Source organism: Eucalyptus grandis, chromosome 5 (assembly GCF_016545825.1).
Source record: "Eucalyptus grandis isolate ANBG69807.140 chromosome 5, ASM1654582v1, whole genome shotgun sequence".
Lineage (NCBI taxonomy): Eukaryota > Viridiplantae > Streptophyta > Magnoliopsida > Myrtales > Myrtaceae > Eucalyptus > Eucalyptus grandis.
This window is the reverse complement of record NC_052616.1, coordinates 20,350,184-20,367,165: the sequence shown is the minus strand read 5'-3', so window position 1 is coordinate 20,367,165 and position 16,982 is coordinate 20,350,184. Positions and strand designations below refer to the sequence as shown.

General features: G+C 38.3%; 1 protein-coding gene across 1 annotated transcript; it reads right to left on the bottom strand.

Moving 5' to 3' along the window:
- Positions 1–14,610: 14,610 nt before the first annotated feature.
- On the bottom strand, positions 14,611–14,970 carry LOC120293711 (cysteine proteinase inhibitor 1-like). The gene has a single exon (XM_039313430.1). The coding sequence runs from the start codon at positions 14,968–14,970 to the stop codon at positions 14,611–14,613; it is 360 nt and encodes a 119-aa protein (XP_039169364.1).
- Positions 14,971–16,982: the final 2,012 nt, after the last annotated feature.

Below are 16,982 nucleotides of genomic sequence, written 5' to 3'. Positions count from 1 at the left end.
AATAATTTTTTAATTTCTTTAAAAATTTTAGATTTCCTTTTTTAATTAATACTAGTGATGCTAATGCTCCCAATAACTATATGTGATGCAAAAATTAATACATAATTTTCTACATGATAAATCTCTTAATAAAATGATCAAAATTTAGATGTCAATAGGCCGTACTTGCAAAATAAGTTAAGGCATGACTCGACTCTAATACCATATCAAGAATATGCAAAAGAAATAATTGTGTTATTTTTGCATGTTCCATGAGGCTATAGAAAATGACTAAGTTAACAAGATATTACAATATTGATTTACAATCAATTAGAATTGATAAATGATATGAGTAATCGAACGAGATATTTACAATCTTGACAGATATGAAGAATTAAGGAAGATTTGCAAAATCAAGAGAGATATACAAAATTTCCTAGTTATCAGAAGTAGAACAGATGAGGGATCATGATACAAAAGGTCATATGTGTTGTCGTTCCTTCTCTTTCATCATTAAGGAAGTGCCTACATTTGTGCATCCACATTATCATTATAGGGACTAAAGGAACCTATCGGGGAGATGGAATAGATGTGGTTAAGTGAAGCTAGACTCACTTAGGTTGTCGATAAGCAAAATAGAAATTTAATTTAACGCCGTGGCTTTTCACCTTTCTACTCACAAAGGGCACATTTAGATCTATTATGGTTGTGGCTCGTTGTCCGGTGTAATGTGAAACTAAGGTGTCAGCTGGTGTGATTGAATAAGAGCTGAGATAGAAGGCAAATTAGAGAGTTTAAGATGAAAATTGTCGATACATATTTGAGCTTGAGCAACTCCACCTCCATTAATGGAGGTTGCAAGGAACGTAGAAGAGAAGGAAAATAAGGAAATAAAAAAAAAATATTTTTTCTATGAAAGAAATATCGAATCGAGTAGAAGGGAGACATGCACATGTGAAATTGGCATGCAGACCTTTAGCGGCAATATTGAATGAAAGCTTTAGGGAGGTAAGATTCAAGTACAAAGTAAGAGTTGATAATTTTTTATGACAAAGAGTAATAAAGATTCCATTTAAAGTTTGTGCATTTTAAAAGTATTCATCTTTTTTTTTCTTTTTGTAGCATAAACCCGTGTTTCTCATTGGCAAACCCCATATATCATAAAGGCGTTGTCTTTTCTCTTTAGTTAACTCTTTTCGGTGGAAATATAGTCAATGCACAAGCCAATTTCCTTTGTGACTTTTTCAAATGATTACCCTCTATGACCGTCACTAATCTCACACTTCTTATCTAATGTTCGTATTGAACGATTATTATTCTATCCTATTCATGACGCAAATCCCATCGAGATGCTAACAGTTACAAAATCTCTACACAAGATATGTTGCATTTAAGCATCACGAGCTGTTCGAAGGTTTATTCATGATCAGAGTTGAACTCGTGATGTAGGGGAAGACAACCAGCCTCTTTATCTCTAAACCAGACACCTCAGTGGTAAACTGGATTAGTTAACTTTGAAACTCCTCGCGTGTGGAAATTGGATGAAGAAGAGATGCTAAAGAGTTAGAAAATGGGAAAACACAAAAAATGAAATGCACATGGAACATTAGAAGAAAAATTCAGACCTTAGTATGTCCTTAGACTTTGGAATGTAAAATTCAGAGATATTTTCTAAGAAAGGGAAGAAATATTTTCTCCCAATTTGAGGCTAAAGCGTGCGGGTATTAACACATTAAAATAAATAACGTAATTTTATCAGCCACTAGAGTAATTTGACAGGTTGGGTGGCTCAAACCGGAGCTATCAAGACACATGGCTTTTTATGATCATTTCAAATTTCGAATTCTCAAGTATTAGAAAGGTGGAAATTATTGTCCGTCATACAAATTTTCTTCTCATCACATCAAATAGGTGATGGGACACCATTATCTTTTCATCTTTTTGTTTCAGTAATCATGTAAAATTGCCTAGTAATAGATAATTCGATAGAAAAAAATCTTATTTTTTAAATTAGTAGGACGGGGAGATATATAATTGGGACTTTGGTAGTTCATTTTGAGTGAAAGTTAATTTTGTACTTATAAAAGCACCTTTTTCTATGGTCGATGGATATCATAACTAAGCATCGTCTTTTTGTGAGGTGCGACTCATTTTATTTTATATTATTGAGACAAAGTGTCTATTTCCTTTGAGGTTTGAAAAGCTCGTAGAGTTATTAGGTGTTCTGTTTTATAAGTTTATTAGTCTCCCTATTTTAAAGCCCCAATTCACTTAAAAAGCATCCACTTTTGATTGGATCCCAATTCCATTTCACACTTTTTTAATCTTCTAATAAATCATCAAATTTCATTTTTTTGCCGAAATCTGACTCCACGTTAACTCTCCATCCAACATCACTGTTAAAGTTCAGGGTGACAATTCTATATGCACTCTCCCTCGACACGTCATTGATGATTTGCAATTTCAGCTCAATTAGATATTTTTAATAGAAAAACGTTTGTTCTTTCTATTTCCTTATGTGTTATTTCTTCTTCTTCTTCTTCCTTCTTTGCCACCTCCATTATGTTTTTTTTTTTTTTTCTATTTCCATGCTCGGCCTTCATTAATTTTTCCACCTGCTCTAGCAGAGAAATTCATTCTCTGCAGCTGAAGAAGCAAAGACCAAATTAGTGCTTGAACTCGCGAAACCATATCTCAAAATGTCGATTGCTATCCATTAAGTTACAAACTTCATATAAACTCACAACACAATTTATTAGGGAGATACGATACGGCGAATCACTTGCAGACATCACACACTCAACTACAAAGAATTGGGGACATCAATCTAATACCTGACCTTGTCGAACAAACTCCAAAACTATACTGCTAAAGGCTTGTGTGTCTTAACTCAACCTCAAGGAAAGAGAAATACTACCATCATTGACCACCACTTTTGGTCCTAGTTACTTTTGCATGGATTGCCATCTTAGCTGTCGCAAGAAAAATCCTAAAACTATCACCAGCCCCTTCTGTATTAGTAGAAGAAAAACTGCTATCATAAGAGGCAACACGTGCAGAACAGTTGCGGTTACCGCACCACGCGTTGATGTGATCAATAGGGATAAAGTGAAGCAAAAGTAAGTTAAAACCATTGCCATCAGGGATAGCATAGTCAGCCCCATCAAGTAGCGGAACCTGGCGAGGGAAATTTGGGGGAGAATTTTTTCGAGGCAAATTTTGGTGAGGTGAATGATCATCTGGACCGACACCAAGAATCCGAATGTGTTGCCTCCTAGGAAAAGGATGTACACCAGGCCCGCACCATAAGTTATTTTCTCCTTGGTCCCAGGTGAAGGGGCAGGAGCACTAAGGCCCTTGGATTCCTTGGAATTATTGTCGGCCCTATCACGTGCTATAACAGTTGGAGGCTGAAGCACAGATTGGTAGGTCGCGTTGGCGATGAGCCCAGCAACGACTAGCAGGGCTTCGTAAATCCAACCATAGTCATCTGATTTTGATGATTGATTTGTGTTGGCTCCCGCTTGTGCAGGACTTTTTGTGATCTCTCTATCTCGTGCTCCCCTTTGTGAGGGAGTTGAGACATCTAGAGGCATCAAACCACTCTCGTTCGGGTCATTCACCTCCACGACCTCGTACTCCATAGCATGCCCACAAAGTAGGAAGTCGCCCACCTGCAACTCTTTCCCATCTTTGTTTATCCTCATTGATGTTTAAACATTAAATGCACGTTTAGTAATGATTTTGTTCCGGGAACAATTTTTTATTAGAAATGATTTTTTTTCTAATTCTGTTCCAGATAATAATTTCTAAGCAAAAGAACGTGTTTGGTAATTGTCTAAAATCTCTATTCCTGGGATATAAATGTATTTGGTAAAATTCTTAAATTCTTTGTTTCTTTTAATTTTTTAATACTTTTATTATATTTTCTTCTCTTTTTCTCTCTTTTCTTTTTCTCTTCTTCCTCATTCTTCTTTGTAGCCGGTCGTTGGCCATCGTTGGCCATAGTGGTCGGTCACCGGCTTGGCAAGGTCCGGTGAGCTTGTCATAACCTCGCTAGGCTAGGGCGAGGTCTGGCGAGCTCACCAGAGGCTCGCCTTGCCAAATTTGGGCAAGGTTGAGCCTCACCGATGGCCAAGTGACCCACAGGCGAGGTCACCTGGCCATCGGCAAGGCTCGACCTCGCCCAGGTAGTGTGAGGTCGGCTTCGCCCTGGCTTGGCGAGGCCAAGCCTCGCATTGGCTAGCAAGGCTCGGCCTCTCCTTGGCCAGGCGAGGTCGATCTCATCCTATCCCTGGCAATGCTCTAACAGGTTGCCGGCCAAAGGGAAGAAGAAGAAAGAGGGAGAGAATGAGAGAGAAAAAAATAGAAGAAAAGAAAAGAAAAAAAGGAATTGATTTTATAAATTATTCTCGAAAACAAGAAGCTACTTTTTTACTTCTTAATTATGTTTCAAATTTATTCTTGAAAACAAAAATTTTACCAAACAGAATTCTATTTTTTTTCTTTTTTTTTTGTTTCGGAGAACAAAAGAACATAATAAAATACTATTTGGAGTAAAAAAAAATAGGCCCTAAAATACTATAGATTTTTTTTTTTTTTTGCATAGACAAAACATCTTATATTCCCGTGATGATCAAATAAATTCATTTGCATGGAAGATTTTTGCATATGGTAGGGATACCAAATTAACACCTTCACTGAAGTAAAGCAAAAAGAAAAGTGCGATAAAACAAGGGAGCTGCGAGTCTTGCCTTGAAATTTTCGCTGGTAGCAGTGAGATGCAAGGCAGTGTTGCCTTCGTGGTCCTTCCAATTGATCAATTGCTCATTATTTTGTTGCTTCAGATGCTCCACCACCCGAACCAGCACTTTGAACCGGTTGTTCTTCACAGCGAGGTGAAGCACGGTCTCCTTTTGGGCGGTTTTCTCTTCAATAGACTTAGGTGAAGTGGATAGAAGTATCTCCATGACATCGGCCTCCCCATGGATGACGGCATAATGCAAAGGGATTCTTTTCTCCCATCCCTCCACGGAGCACACCTTTCAAGAGCTCCTCCGCGATCTCAACGTCACCGCGAGCTGCTGCGATGTGCAGCGGGCTGAAACCATCCCGGTCCACTTTTTCAGCAAACTTCGGCGTATGCTTCAGGAGCTCTCGAACGACATCCAAATGGCCGCCCAAACAAGCGACGTGCAGCAGCGTGTGACCGGCTTCTTTGAGAGCCATCTCCTCGAGGATGAGCTCATTGCTGCCGATCAAGTCTTTCATTTCATGGATATTGCCCTTTCGAGTTGCTTCCAACAACCTTCGCTCCATTTGATCGGAACTAATAATGGCCTCTCTCTCTTCTCGGGACACCTTTGGACTTGGACATCCGTTAAATGATTGATTCACTTTATAGGGTTTCCAAATATCGAGAAGCACATGACCACTTATGATAACCCAACTATTCAATAAAATATTGAAAATATCAAAGCACAGATCCAACCAAGTAGGACCACGTGTTAAAGGGGAACAAGCATTGGAATCGTGTGACATTCGTTTGTGGCCAAAGGTCAGTTTTTTGTCATAAATTGGCTTTTTAATCTCGTGGAAAATTTCTCGTTAAAAAAAAAATCACGTGGAAAATTAAAAAGCGGGAACTCTGGAAAAACCTCCTCGAGAAAAGGGAGGGGAGGGGAGGGGAGGGAGGGTGGTGGGGACTTTCTCCCAAAGCGCCTCCGAGTTCAGTGTTTGCCTCGAATTAAGCTCCATAATTTGGTGAATTCGTCTCAATTGAATCCCCTCCCTCAATCTCATCGGTGACCCAGATGTTCATCGGACAATGACTGTGTGGGTGTCGCAGGCCATTATTCGAGCATGGACATGGGCATTTTTTGTCTGAAAGAAGACACCTCCAGGCCCCTCCGCGCCACTGCGGCTACATGACGGAAAATTCTGCAGAAGAAATTCCTCATTTTCTCTCCCTCTTTTTATTTTTATTAGTAGAACGGGAAATTTGCAGTGAAGGGGCTTTATTAATGAAGTACATTTCCTCTTGTGAAAAAAAGAAAATTGAATTACCTTTCCTTGTCGTTTTGTTATCTTTTTTTCTTTTTAGTCATGTTTTTTGTTTTATCTTAAGAGGGCGGGAGTGAAGTCAATGCTATGGTCTTCGTAGGCCAAATTATTACACTTGCCTCCACGACATTATCAGGTGAATCGATCCATCTTGTCAGATGCATCAGATTGAGGAGTCCCTGCATACGAATTATTGAACGGTTCTGGACCCCCATGTCAAAATTTATTTTCTCTACATTGGGCGTATTTGTATTTGTACTCGAGTCGATGTCTATTTGTTTGGTTCAGCATGCAGTGTCGTTTTCATATAAGGGTCTTGTTTCGTTTTCGGAGTTGATTTTTTTTGTCATCAGCCAAATTGAAATATTATCGCATCTTTTAGGGTCTTGTGCCTCTTATTATTATTATTTTTAGTTGTCATTTCAATTGTTTTTTCCTTGGACTTTTCAATAGGGGTGTCTAAAGTTCTGTTTAGTCCCGGTGTGCATTAGTTTTGAACCGAATAGCAATTAGAACTCCACTAATGAAAAAGGCATATATTGCCCTTGAGTTGAATTGTTTTGTAGTTTTTAAAAGGTAGTTCTAGTAGTTTAATTGCTTGATTGTCTTTTGACCCATTGAAAGAACATCATCTATAGACCCCACGTGAATAGAGTTCATGGTAACCACTCACACAATCAATGATTTAGATTATATTAATCTACATTGTTTGTAGTAGGAATGTGCATAGGCCACACTTTTGTTTAAATTGAAGCTTGGCTCGCTAGCCTTGACTATCACAAATTTAGGCTTTGCATACCTCGCCTAGAGGTTGGCAAGGGTCAGCAAACAACCCTCACCAACCTAGAGTTGAAAGGAAAAAAGAAAATAATAAAAAAAATTAAAAAAATGCTTATAAAAAAGATATCGAAAAATTATTCAGTTTAACCACATAGAATGGTCAGCATCCACAATATCGATTTCTTACCAAAATTGGTCGGAATGACTATATTGGAAAATTGTGAAAATGTTTAGGATTAAATTAGCCAAATTAAAAAGTTTAAAACTAGATTGACCGCTATACAATAGATTTATGATTTTTTTAAAAATAATTTTCTTATTTTTTTTTTCTTGAGGACGAACTTAGGGGCAGCTAGCATAGCTTTCGTAGTGTATTTCACCCCGAACTCTCTACTGAACCAAGCATATGGAGTTCTAGAGGTGTTGTTAAAGACCTTGCATTTAAATTCTTGGATTGCTTGTGTTGGTTTCAAAGCAACCACAAAGAGGACAATGAAGAGAAAGAACCGAGTAGGCTTAATTATTGTAAAGGATGACTTAACTAGCCCTTATCTATGCAATCTCTTGAATCCATTTGTTGATTCTATACAATTTTTGACACAGGTGAAAACCATGGAAGATATATAATTGACAACTATGCTTTCAAAAATTTATTATATGTAACAATCGTAGATTATCTCTTGCTCAGTTTTTTTTTTTTTTTTTGGGGTTGAACTCTTGCTCAGTTAAATTGTTAGAAGTTCGATTCCGTTAAATTTTATCGTTAACTTGCTAAATTGGATGACATGTAGCAATTGACAAGTGTATTAGTTGGGAGTTTTATTCTCTGTTTGTTTCAGTTTATTATTCTTAGGTTTTTTGAGATATTAATCTAATTTAAATAAAACTAATTGAGGGTAAATTTATCACAAATGTATCAGTTGAGGTTTTTAGTTGTCAAAAAATTAATTTTGAACAAATTTTTCTTAAGTGCACCAATTTAGGGTCTTTGGTGGTAAAAAATTAGTTTTTTGAAAATTTATCACGATGCACCAGTTTAAGATTCTTCGTGATATTAACCATTTTTTTTTTCAAAGCACCTCCAAGATCATTGTTTGACTCAAAGTAAGCTTTATAATTGGTGATTTCATCTCAATTGAACCCCTACCCAATCTCAGCAGCAACACGGATGTTCGTTGGACAACAACCACGTGCATGTCGCATGCCGTTATTTGCGCTGTGAATTAGGGCATTTTTGTCCTAAAAGAAAATGCCTCCGGGCCTCCGACTCCACTTCTTGCATAACAGAAAATTCGGCAGAAGAAATTTCTCATTATTTCTAGTTAGTAGAATGAGGGAATCTACATCAAAGGGACTTTAGTAGTTCATTTTTAATGAAGGGTATGGAAGTATCTTTCCATATGGTTTTGCTTTTTTTCATACGAGGCAAGAGTATCCATGTCTTCTGTCGGTGGAAGTGAAGTCAATGCCATGGTCGTCATAGACTACTACTATTACGCCATAGTCATGACTCATGACCCTAGGATGACGTCATTTTCATATGACTTTATTATGGAGTCCTGCATTGTCGGAAGCATCAGACATTATTGAACTACGTTGTGGCTCCCGAATCATAATTTCTTTGCTTTACATATATTTAAGGTAGCAAGGGGAGCGTATTTGTATTTTTGTCGGTGTCTATGTGGTTGGATTCAAAGTGCGTGTCATTTTCATATTAGGGTCATGAGTTGTTTTCAGAATTGCTTTTATGTTAGTGCTAGTCAAATTGGAATATTATGACATCTTTAAAGTCTCATGCCTCTTTTTGTTATTATTGTCTTTTAGTCGTCATTTTAATTGTTTTTCCCCTGGACTTTTCCAGGCCCGTTGATATTTATAACTGGTTGACCAAGCGGGTCAACTTTTGATACCCATTTTTCCTAAGGATTAGATTTTTATTCTTTATTTATTTATTGAGACCCTAGGCGAGTATCTTACTTTGTCTAATGCTATACGCATCCAATTTAACCAGTTGTGACTTCATATATAACAATTGGACATGTAAAGAGACAGCGTGCCCGTCCAATGAAGCCTCTGGCAATGCTAATCCTCATTTTTAGTTATAAAACAACACGAACTACAATGAAAGCCTAACACATCTTAGAAAGTTTCAATACAGTTTATAGTTGAGCAAATCTTTATTATCTATTTATTGAAGGAATTTGTAGTGGCTATGGACAATGAGAATTTTACGTGTGAAATGGCATAGATAGCTCTCAAGTTGAATTGTTTTGTTGTTTGTACAAGGACATTCCAAATAGCTTAATCCCTCGATTGTCTTTGGACCCACTGAAAGAACATTATCTATAGATCCTGTGTAGGAAGCCCATATAGGCTGTTGATCATATGGAGTCCGTGGTAGCACTCAAACAATCAATGATTTAAATGACTAAATATCAATAAAAGGAACATGCACAGGTCACGCTGTTGCTAAGATTGAAGTCTAGCCTAAACGTATCAGGCTTGCTCGCTCTAGGTGCTCAGATCATGACAAACTTAAGCTTCACGCCTCTTGCCCGATGGCTGGCAACCCTCACAAGACTAGAATTGAAAAGAAAAAAGAATAAAATAAAATACTAAAATTTCACCTTCTTTTCAAAATTAGAGAAATTGTCTACGTCAGCATCAGTCTAAGCATGAAAGACGCTTAGCTTTTATGTCATCGATTTCCAATTAAAATTGGTTGGAAGGATTATATTAGCAAATTTTCAAAAGGTTTAAGACTAAAAATTAACCCAATTGAAAAGTTTAATATTAGTTTGACCGTTATACAATAGGTTTATGATTTTCATGGTAATTTTCTGATTTGTGCTTGAGGACAAACTCGGTGGCAGCTATCAAAGCTTCCACAACGTACTTCACCCCGACCTCTCTACTAAACCAGGCATTCAAAGTTCTAGAGGTGTTGTTAAAGACCTCGTATTCAAATTCTCGGATTACTTGTGTTGATTTCAGAGCAACCACAGAGGACGGCAAAGAGAAAGAGCCAAATAGGCCTAATATTTGCAAAGGAAGATTTTACTAGCTCTTATCTATGCAATATCTTGAGTCTATTCATTGACTATAGATAAGTTTTGACATCAATGGAAACCATGATATATGTTCAATTTTGATATAGTTGACGACTATGCTTTTCAAAAATTTATTACATGTCACAATTGTAGATTATCTCTCACTCATATAGTCAATTGAATTGCCCTAAGTTTGGTTTTGATACAAATGTTATAATTTCATTTGTCTCCTATTTTTGCATTTGGTCAGGGTTTGTCTTTGTGGAAATATTGTCCCATACCTCTTGAAAATGGGTCATATATACTTTTTATATTCATGCGATCTCCCTATACCTATCAATTTAAACTTTTAGAATGGGCTTTCTAACATAGTATGAGAGTTGGGGAGGGCAGATAATAACGACAAGTGTCAAAAATCCGACAGTGTTGTAGAGAGTGCGTGTTTGGAAAGTTGGGGTATGGTTTATACTCCCCATTGATAGGAGTACATCCAAGGGGGAAGGAAACAAAATGCGAAGAGTCAAGTAAATATCAAGTTCAACCTCGATCTGGAGCTTTTCCACCCTCTCTTCCACTTGAAAGGCGTAGTAGTCGGTCTTGATACGAGATTTGGTGGGGGTTACTTTGATCATAACTAAGAGCGCCTCAATTTACTTGAGCTAAGAGCGGGAATAGTTACGAATTTCATTAGGTCGCGTGAGAGAAGGAGATCATTGCAAGAAGCACGATCCCTCTGAGAGTTACTGAAATCGTGGAATCGAGAAGATGAACATGCAAACATGGGTAAAAACATCGGCTTTCTTGCTTTGGCAAAGCAATTCCAGCGGGGTAGGCTGCATCCAATGCAACGCAATATTCAACATGGTGATGGGGTATGCAAGCCTTGAATCCTGACCTTATTAAGTGCATCTAATGCAAGAGTAATTAGGTATACGAGTGCACACACATTAGTTTCAACTCACACTTCCCTCGACTTGTTGGCAAAAGCCCATGGATGATCGGTATCTGTCTCCTAACTGGAACCTGAGCAGTGGTCCCCAGATTCGAATATCAGATTGGGTATTGATGAGCTGCTGGCCCATGAAACAATCCTCTCTAAACCGACCAGTCCGATTCACAGATATCATATAAAACTATGTCTCTCAAATACAACAATTCGCTTAGGTGGTCATGCATGTGTCTTCATATTGTAGCATGGAGTCCATGGCTCAAATCATGGCAAGAAGTAACATTTTGTCAATAGAGAGAGAGAGAGAGAGAGAGAGAGAGGCATTCCCGCAGTTGAAACCGCCGGTCCGCCCAGTTCTTTAGTTGAACAAATCCCAATTGCACACCGCCGTGCAAAGGTTGTCAAATCCAATATTTTAACAGACCATATTTTTGTTGTTTGAGCCTCGATTATTTATACGTTGATGCGAATAATACTTTCCATTGATCCAATTTTTAATTTGATATGTTTTGTGATGACTTTGCATTGCCCGCCCGCAGGAAATTGAGGATGGTTTTTGAATGAGGCATTCAAGCTACGCAAATCGAATCCAAAACCCTAAATAAACCACAAGGAATTAGATATGTGCATACTTAGGTGTACCGTTTAGCACTAGCTTGGTGTAGAATTTTACGGCTTCATTATAGTTGCATAGAGTAGACCAATTCATCTTAACCCGCTCATCTCAATATTATGGTCGATAGTAAGTAATAGTGGAAATAATTGAGATCAAGTTGGTCTTTCAAAATACAAGTCGAATAGAGTAAGATAGAGTACGATAACATATGCATTACCAAAGGACAGAAGTCAAGAACTTGCCTACGGCCGATGCTAATTCGTCTGAAACAATGCTTTTCCTTGATCCCAAATCCAATTTAGGTCTGTCCCTTATAGTTCACGAGAGCATATACTAGCACATACTCAAATAATATCCGTTGAATATGCTGGTCCCACCGTCAAATATCAAAATTTGTATATTTCGATTGCACTCCTCCTAAAAAAAGAGATAAATCTGGACTTGGTCTGTCTTCCAACGAGTCGGCAACATCCTCAATACCTACGGCGACTTTGGCAACTGGGCCTACGTCGTCTCGCCCGTCGACCCCTTGATGCTCTCCTGCCTCCGCCACCCTCTTCGTCTCGGCTAGCATCGATGCTGCCGTCTTTGGCACCCCATGGATCTTCTCTATATCCTCTACCACGTCGTCTCCCGATGCCTCGCCTTCTCATAACTCAAGCGCTTCCGCACAAGCTCTCACCTCTCGACCCTTGTGCCAACAACTTCATCCTCTTCGCTGGCAGCTCTCCCTCCAACTTCACCCTCGACAGCTGCCCTCTCCTCTATCCCGAACTCCTCCCCTCATACCCCTTGCCGTGCTCGGCATCGCCTGGATCCCTGATGCTGCGCGGGGGCTTTCTCCGCCATAGCTACAGCCAGTGAGGGATGATAGTCCGATGGTGGCAGCGTTCATTTTGCTTGATAAAATAATTTGCCAGCGTTCCGTTATTGTCATTAATTTTTGCCTTTTTTTTTTCCAAGTTCTCGTCGAGCTACTCAAGCTAGGGGAGATACATTGATTTCTCTTTGTTTTAGTAAATTCAGACGCGCGGTGTCAAGTACCCAATATCTTTGCAATAGAGGTATCAAAATAGGTCATGAACCAATTTTTTTTTAATTATACAAATAGAGCTAAGTTGTAAATGGGTTGCTAGAGATTTAACGAGTCGAGTGAAAATGGGTTTAAGATATTCGAAAGCTCCATACATGAATCTAGTGTCCTCGTTGGCGATAGACTGGGGACAAAGTTCCGAGTAAGCAAATCTGGCTGAGTCCGCCAACTGAGTCATTCCGGAAATTTTGAACTCTACTTGCTCCGAGCTGTGTCGGTGTACCCATGATCGGTCTTCCTGGTCTTTTGAGCTATTTAAGACATTGATTTTACTCCTTCAAAAGCAATTGAAAGTTGAATGCGCATTCACTGAGATCTGATCGCATAATTTCCACCCTCCGTTTAGGAATACAGTTTGGAGATCAAATTGATGGGTGCTTTACTGCTTTCGTATGGATGTGGATGATGAGTGTGCTTTTCCGAGGACGATGATGATCGGTCTTATGGTTCCCAGGAAAAGTGCAACTTCAACCGATGCTATTTAGCTGAAATCTACCTCTTCTACCCAAATATTTTGTTCTCAGTGCAAAGCCTTTTTTATTTTTTATTTTTATTTTTATTTTGAGTTTTTTTTTTTTTATTCTAGTGACAATTAGCTATGTAACACCAACATGGATATGGGACATATGACAAGATAAGACATGACACGATATGTCAACACGTCATTTTAAAAAAAAAAAAAGAATTTCAATATATTTCGACACGTTATATATTAAATATGTCTTTATATATAAATGCACACATAAATAAATAAAAAAAATAAAAATAGTCTAGAGTTAAGTTCCACTGAAAACATTAATCCAATATTTGTTAATATCATTAATTATTTTAATTTGACAAATTCAATGACATTTTATTGCAATAATCCATAAAATTTGAACGAAAAAACAAGCAATCCACATTCCACTATTAAATTTAGGGATATGTCTACTACAAGTCTCAAAACTTATCGCGAAAATGCAATTGAGTCCTAAAATTAATCAAATTAGTGCAATTAAGTCCTTTTGTTAACATTGTCAATTTCTTAAACGGAAATTACTGAAATGTTATTTTAAAATTAATTTATTTATCTTATGTGGCATTTTTATTACTTTTTTCTTTAAATCTTATTTAAAGAATAGTAAAAAGCTATTAAAAAGTTAAAATAATTCTAAAATAAATTGGAAAAAAAAGAAAAGAAAAGGCAGGGTCATGCGTGGTCTGTCCATTGGAGGGGGGCCAGCGACAACGACGGGGGCGAGGGGGAGGGGCACAACCCTTGCCAGTCTAGGAGCAAGGCTCGCGAGAACAAGGCAACGCCAACCTTCACCTATGGTTGACGGGCCTCCCTAGTCCTAGTTGAGGCCTCATCAACCCTAGGTGAGGGTCGCAAGTGAGGGCTATCACTCATATATGGGCAAGCCTCACCAACCCTTGCTTAGCCGGTGATGACCTCGCCCGAGCCAGTGAGGGCTGCCCCCCTCCGCACCTCACCAATGCTCTTTGATGGTAGTAGCAAAAAGTAGCAGTAGCAAGGCCCATCCACGATCCTTATCCATTTTTTTTTTCTTTCTTTCATATATTTACATTTTAACCCTTCAAGTATTGATTATTATTCTTTTTTAAATTGACCATGTACATGTAAAATTCCGAAGTCGCATGTCGGAGCATGTGGGGAAGAGTTGATCATGTGTTGGCACTCGTTAACATGTCAATGAGTGTTGAACATGTGTTGATAGGACAAGACACGGAAATTTTTGGAAAGTGTTGGTGCTTCTTAAGCAATTAGACTCTCATGTGCAGTGATTTGTTGAAAAATTAAGGAGAAAAAGAAATTAAAAATACATTTCGAGACCAGTCGAGTGTGGTCAGGTCAGGTACTGACCGAGAAATTGGCATTGAAAATAAATTGGTCAATTTGGATCCAACTATTTATATCCCAACCCAACTCTCCAATTTGATTGGCTTATTTCAGTAGAGGTTTGAAACAAAAACGAGCCATCACATCCGACTAAACTTCTGTACGTAAAAATGAAAACCGGACCGTGTTTTATTCTCAAATTACTTAAAGGGTCGATATCGATTATTCACAGACACGACCTCACACGTTGCCTTCAACGGCCTTGAACAAAAAGAGAAATCTAACCAACTTCCCATCCCAAATTACGGCCTCGTAGCTTTTCGGGTTGGCCCCGTCCTTGACCTCGACGATAAGCTTGTAGATCGTCCCCAAGAACCCCACCGTCTCACCCTTCACCACCTTATCCAGTGCCAGCTTCGTCTGGGCGTCCTCATTGTGCTTATTGACAGCAAACTCAGTGATCTCCCGTACGTGCGGGTTGCTCAGATCCTTCATCGGCTCCCAACCGAACGGCCCCTCCATGCCGGCAGGCCCGGCGGCCGAACCTTGGAGGAGGAGGAGGACGGTGGCAGCTGCAGCGGCGAGGACGAGAAGCCTCATTTTCGGAGGTTTTAGGCTTCTTTCTTGGTGTGGGCTTCGAAATTGAATGCTTGTTCTGAAGTTTTCTATTGGGGGGGGATGTTGTGATGGACACGGACACTTGTTGCAAAAATTATCTACATTAGCATCGACTTTACCATGTAAGGACTACATTGACAATATCAAAAGGTTTAAAATTACATTAGTCAAATTGTAATATTTAGGACTAGTTTGGCCACCATACAATAAGTTTATAACTTTTTTTTTGGTAATATTCCCATTTGTCTTGAGGATAGACTCAGTAGCAGCTACCAAAGCTTCTGCAGCATACGACTTGATCTCTCTATAGAATCGAGCATCCAAAGTTCCAAAGGTGTTGATTTTACTAGCTCTTATTTAGGCAATTTCTGGAGTCTTTTAATTGAAAACATATAAGTTTTGACACTGTTTAAAAATGTTAAATATGTTCAATTTTGATATAGTTGATGACTCTGCTTTCAAAATTTTATTATATGTCTCAATTGTAGATTATCTCTTGCTCAATTGAATTATCTTAGGTTTCGTTCTGATATAAATGTAATCATTTAATTTGTCTCCATTTTCCGTTTTTAGTTGGGGTTTGTTTTCATGAAAATATTGTCCCACATCTCTTGAAACCGATCATATATATTTTTATATTCATATGATTTCCTTATATCTATCCATTTAATTTTTAGAATGAGATTTCTAGCATAGCACAGGAAGTGGGAGGGACTGATGACTAGCGACAAGTGTAAAAAATCTGACTGCGCTCTCGGTCTTAAAGTATGAATTATGAAGCGTGAAAGTTTCAGCATTTCTAAATGTAATTATGACACAACAAAACTATATCAAATAAATCCCCCGTCTCTATTTTCAAGCATAGAAGGCTAGAAGAGAAAACCCTCTGTTCGGGTTGGTTTTAGGTTATTTCTCGACTCGTCTCTCAATCATGTGCCGCAGGAGCTACAAATAATTGGAATTTTCACCTCCAAAAAGCCCTCATTAGATTAACACAAAATGAAAGGGGAAAAAAAGAGAGCCAGAACATAAGCTAGAATGTGTTTAGCGTGGTTGAGCTTCTTAAATGTAATTGGCCAGCACGAACCCTCCAATTTCAATAAAGCATGCATGTTGTGCCATAACAAAATATTTTAGAAAACCCTCCCAAGGTTGTTCACAGCCATCACTTTTCATAAAGTGACCAAATGACAAAAAAAGAATAAACTTGAAGTAAATCTCCGAGAGAACATCATCAAAATTCACCTCACAGCCATCACTTTTCATAAAGTGACCAAATGACAAGAAAAGAATAAACTTGAAGTAAATCTCCAAGAGAACATCATCAAAATTCACCTCTGATTTATCGAAAGAGTAATTTAATTCCTCTCTCTCTCTCTCTCTCTCTCTCTCTCTCTCTCTCTCTCTCTCTCTCTCTCTCTCTCGATCAAACTTATCATCTCCCTCAATTGCTCAATTGGGGCATGCCGTTCTTTCTCGAGCTGGTTCTGGCCACAGTGTCAATGGCCATCAGCTATTGCTCAGCAGTCTTTACTGTTAGTCCTAAGTCGCCCAACCAATTCTACTGGCTGTTCTTCACCGGCTTTGCACTGTTCATGGAGTTATTTGAGTGGTTTTGTTCATTACTCTATCTATTTTAATACCTAAGCATTAACTTTAAGTTGAATCTCAATTCTACCTCAAACTTTTTAAATCTTATAAAAAAATTACAAATTTTCATTTTTTATCGAAATCTTGCCCCGTAAATTCTTCGTCCAATGTTGCCATTAAAGTCAATGTGTCAATTTCATATGTACGTCTTTATCTCCATTCATGTGTCATTGATGATGTGGAATTTCAGCTAAACTAGATATTATTAAAATAAAAACCTTTGTTCTTTCTATTTCCTTATGTTCACTTTCTTCTTCTTCCTTCCTTGCACCCTCCATTATGTTCTTTTTTCTATGTCCTTGCCCGACCTCCATTAATTCTTCCGCCTCCTTTGACAGAGAAAT